At 34.9% G+C, this 4,369-nt stretch overlaps 1 protein-coding gene across 9 annotated transcripts; it reads left to right on the forward strand.

Moving 5' to 3' along the window:
* Window positions 1-275: 275 nt before the first annotated feature.
* dgcr6 (DiGeorge syndrome critical region gene 6) lies at window positions 276-2,178 on the forward strand. 9 transcript variants are annotated; one of them, XM_047800377.1, is made up of 6 exons: window positions 316-411; window positions 774-904; window positions 1,068-1,228; window positions 1,300-1,424; window positions 1,567-1,707; window positions 1,812-2,178. In XM_047800377.1, exons 2-6 carry the CDS (start codon window positions 795-797, stop codon window positions 1,890-1,892), a joined length of 618 nt encoding a protein of 205 aa, XP_047656333.1. In that variant the 5' UTR covers window positions 316-411; window positions 774-794; the 3' UTR covers window positions 1,893-2,178. The 9 variants fall into 9 exon arrangements, with proteins under 9 accessions (XP_047656330.1, XP_047656335.1, XP_047656333.1 ...); XM_047800376.1 differs by having other exon boundaries at window positions 331-686; XM_047800378.1 differs by having other exon boundaries at window positions 397-415.
* The last annotated feature ends 2,191 nt before the right edge of the window (window positions 2,179-4,369 follow it).

Raw genomic sequence — 4,369 nt, forward strand, 5'->3', positions numbered from 1 at the left:
ATGCAGGAGCAAGAAATAAATTAATTCAAGCACTACGATCGTTTGGTATAAATGATTTCTCCCTTCGGGTTCTATTAGGAAACGAATCAAAGCAGTTTAGGATATTCCAGGAATTAGTTATTTTCTTAAAACAAACAAAACTGATCAATAGAATTTAACATACAGTTGTATTGTTAATTTTTATTTATTTATTTATTTATTTATTTATTTATTTATTTATTTATTTATTTATTTTCTTTCAAACCATTATGCGCTCCACACTCCATTCCAGTAGGTGGCGGTAAATGCACCTAAAGTTGGTTTGCCATCCGCCAATAAAAAATCAGAAGAAGAAGAAGATGACGCAATATCTGTTACGCTGTCCTGAAATCCCTGGAAATAAGTGCGTCCCGACAAGCCACTGTATTCACAGGAAGTATTACTCAAATATTACACCACCATTCTCTTTATACAATAGCATACACTTTAACATTACTTATATACTGTTATTCTAAAAGGTCTTATTGTAGGGGTTGAACGCGTCGTTTTTAACATGGTAGTTTGTCTGTGACGTTTTTGACACACGTGCAGCGTTTTGAAAGGCGTCTATGTATAGTACAATTCTAGCAGCCTGTTTAGTTACTAATGCGCATGCGTCATGCAACAGTGGACTCGTAGCGGAAATGCGTCCTTCCATCAACACAGCCGTGCGTGAAGTCGAATTTATAAAGGCTTGTGGCATAATGATGCGATAGGCATTATGATTTAGCCCATAGTTCTTACTACTGTTTTAGGATTCAACACCGTTAGTATAAATGGAGAAGTATTCAGGATTATATAAGGAGTCAACCGATGCCACGAAACAACAGGAAAGACACTATTATCTTCTGTCCGAGCTTCAAATACTGGTCAAAGGCTTGCCAAGGTAGATACCTAATTAGCTAGTTAGATGATTAGCATTCTGCAAATGTAATCTTAACGAATAAATTATGAACTTGTTGATTTTATAGGAATGCGAACGAAAAGCATGAAAAATGTATTATTTGAACGTGTGTAATTTAAAAACATTTTATTTTTTATTTTAAAAGCTGGTTTCAGCAGCGCTTGTCATACACAACGCTAAGTGATTTGGCCCAGGCTCTCATAGATGGCACTGTGTATGAGATTGTCCAGGGTCTATTGGACATCCAGCACCTAACTGAGAAAAACCTGTATAACCAAAGGCAGAAATTACATACTGAACACAGAGGTGTGTTGGTCTGACCTGTATTTGATTTTTTTTTTTTTTTGCCTTATTAAAATTCCATCTGTTGATTTAAGGATGTTATGTCTCTTTGTCTCGAGTTCTCAAGCATGATTTGATACGGAAACAGAAAGTAGCTCTGCAGACCTGCAAATCTCACAACCTCACGGTACTAAAGGCAAGCCAGTGTGCAGAAATAGAGGCAAGTTAAAGGCGAAAGAGTATTTTTAATACAAAGCTAGATTTTTAAGTTACTTTTTTATATTTACCCTACTATTTGTCCTGCAAGCAAAACATGTATGCACAAGTTAACACTTCTCTGTTTATCTCTCTTGATGTTCCAGGGTCTGGAGCAGCGTGTGAAAGATGAACAACGGATGATGGATGAGAAGATTGTGGCAGAGATGGATCAGAAGGTCCTGGATCAACAGAATACACTTGAGAAAGCTGGAGTTCCTGGTTTCTACATCACCACTCTCCCACAGGTGCACATAACATTTTAGTAAATTGTCCTGTATTTTATACCTATTTTTGATGGGTAATTTCTTCTTAAAATTCCTAATAATCCTTATGTCTGTGTGTTTGACAGGAAGTGACAATGCAGATGAACTTACTAGAGTTGATCCTGAAGTTACAACAAAAAGAATCTCAATCAGGAATTCTGCTTTGAGTGACATAAGCCCTTTTTTCATATTTAGGCTGTCCATTGTTATCTGCACATTTGGCAGAAATTATCCCCCAGTTTGGTCATGAAAGTTGTTCAGGGTCTATGAGGGTATAGCATGATTAGTAATAAATAGCTGCACTGCTGCCTTTAAAATATAAATTTTTACTTTACTCATGCAACATCACCAATTGAGAGATACAAGGAAATATTTGATGCATCAATAAGACTATTTTTGTATTATATTCTCCGAAATAAAAAATAAAAAACTCAATAAAAAATTTAACTGAGATTCTGAAATGATTTTTTTGAATTCAAGTCGTCACCTTTATTGTCACATCACCACAGCACATGTGCCATGGTGAGTGAAATTCTTGGGAGCGAGCTACAGAAATTGCAGAACCATTTACATACAGTAGTTTAAGAAACAGAAATTAGAACAATTTACAAACTTAAAAAAGGTTAAAAAAAATGTGCAAAATGCTTAGTACCAGTTGAAATGTGGAAAAGATGCAATGTGCTCATACATAGTCAATATACACAGTGTACTACTAGACATAATATAATATTCACTGATATTAACCTGGAAGCCCCAGCCATCTGCTCTGGAGGTCGGTCTTGAGAGCAACGCTGAAAAGCTGCCTGTAGTGTATGATCTAAAAACTAAGATAATGACAAATTTACCTCCTCTAATTGGCAATTTCTAATTTATGTTAACTGCTCTGACACACTGTACCATCCCTACCTTTGTCCTTGTCTCCTTTGGTAAACCATTTGCCATGAGTGTTTATATGTGCTTTCATAGTAAATTCTGTGTCACACTAGGGAGAGAGAACAGAAGGCCGTTGTTCCCGTTGTGCTGAAACACTAGGATTTGCCTCTTTACTGTGTAGACTTGGCCCTGTAAACTTTATGGAAGACGCCTTTTGCTGCAGCAAAAAAAAATTATTTCTTTACTTATTTGCATTTACCACCACCTCTGAGTCTGAGTGTGTTTTTTTCACATGTAGATCAAAACCGCCACCACAGTTATTTAAACAAAAGGCTACTGAGACCACACTATCAGGCTGACCCATAGAGATGTCCCATCTTCTCTCCTAACTGTTAATCTATCAAGGCTTTTACCTCTCCTAATCTTAATCCGCCTCTGCATATTCCAGTACAAACTAAATTCGGACAGACTTATGGTTTGTTGTTTAACAGCGGTATGCCCTCTCTGCTCCAGGTTTTAGAAAAATAAGAAAGTTTGATTTAACCTTGTTTTCTCATGTCGCGTTGGTCTGTAGTTCTTTCATAAGTGACAAACATAGTAAAGTGTATAAAATAGGTAATAGATAAAAATTTCCTCATTATTGTCCACAGTAACTACTCTGATCATTTTACTGATCACAGTAATTTCCCTAATCAGTAATATTATGTTAAAAAAGTAATGATGATAAAAGGATGTGTAACAATATCTGTAATCAGTATTAGATTTTAGTGCTTAAAATTTCATATTCAGTCAATCTCCAGAGGAGGGTGGAAAAAAACCTTTCATAATTCCAATCAAAAAAAGGGAAAATTCCCTTGCTTAATAAATTGAGAATTATAGACATCAATCATCTCACATGATTACAGTTCATTATCCTTAATGAAAGCTTAAGTTAAGAATTAGAAAGGAACATGTTTTTGTAATATTTTGGTAAAGTTATGTGTTAAATAATATGCTAAAGACAGAAAATCTAATAAAGAAATGTGAATTTATTTGATTAAATTTCATGGAAGCTTTCATTTGTTTTACAGTATATTGTAGTACACTGAAAAAAATTCTGTAAATTTACATAGAAATTTAACAGCAAATTGCTGTTTTCATGAAATATCAGTAGATTGCCGTTTTTGCAGTGCATTGTGGGAAGACTTGTTCACTTCAGGTTTTTGGTCGAGCAACAACTGTTATTTGAACGGTATTATATCATATTTTTTTATTTGTGCGACGTGTAGGTTGCACCTTTATCTATGTTTGTCGTATCTTTAAAAAATAAATATTACATGGGAATTTTTAATGTTTTAATCAGAGAAAGCAATAGTTAGTAAAAGTCTGCCAATCTTTTTACTTATAGGCAAGACTTTTTATCCAACTGGTACATTTAAAATATGTTAGAAGGACAAATGGTTACTGAATCACATTATTTTCTATTTTGTGCAAATTCACCTGATTTGTATTATCGCAAAATATATACATTGAATATAATGTGTTGCAATGTATTTCTAAAAATAAAGTCATGAAAATATGTGGGTAACGGATCAATCAAAACAGAGGCCGTCCTCATAACTGTGTGCCGTGGACTGATTCTGAAAATTGTGTGTAGGCTACACTCAGAAAACAACGTTTTTGAAATTCAAAGATCTGAAGCGAACCTGCACAACTCTCCCGGTGTCTCCCATACTGCCTGACATCTACCATCGTGTTGTTAACAGGTAAGAGTCCGCTATTATTCTGTTCA

The sequence above is a fragment of the Tachysurus fulvidraco genome, chromosome 14, assembly GCF_022655615.1.
Source record: "Tachysurus fulvidraco isolate hzauxx_2018 chromosome 14, HZAU_PFXX_2.0, whole genome shotgun sequence".
Lineage (NCBI taxonomy): Eukaryota > Metazoa > Chordata > Actinopteri > Siluriformes > Bagridae > Tachysurus > Tachysurus fulvidraco.

Excerpts from the sequence above, each read along its gene's own strand:
- dgcr6 (XM_047800374.1), top strand. The coding sequence starts at position 285 with ATGCACCTAAAGTTGGTTTGCCATCCGCCAATAAAAAATCAGAAGAAG. Across the intron at positions 416-1,067 it reads AGCCACTGTATTCACAGGAA|CTGGTTTCAGCAGCGCTTGT; the intron begins GTATTACTCAAA and ends TTATTTTAAAAG. Across the intron at positions 1,425-1,566 it reads GCCAGTGTGCAGAAATAGAG|GGTCTGGAGCAGCGTGTGAA; the intron begins GCAAGTTAAAGG and ends TTGATGTTCCAG.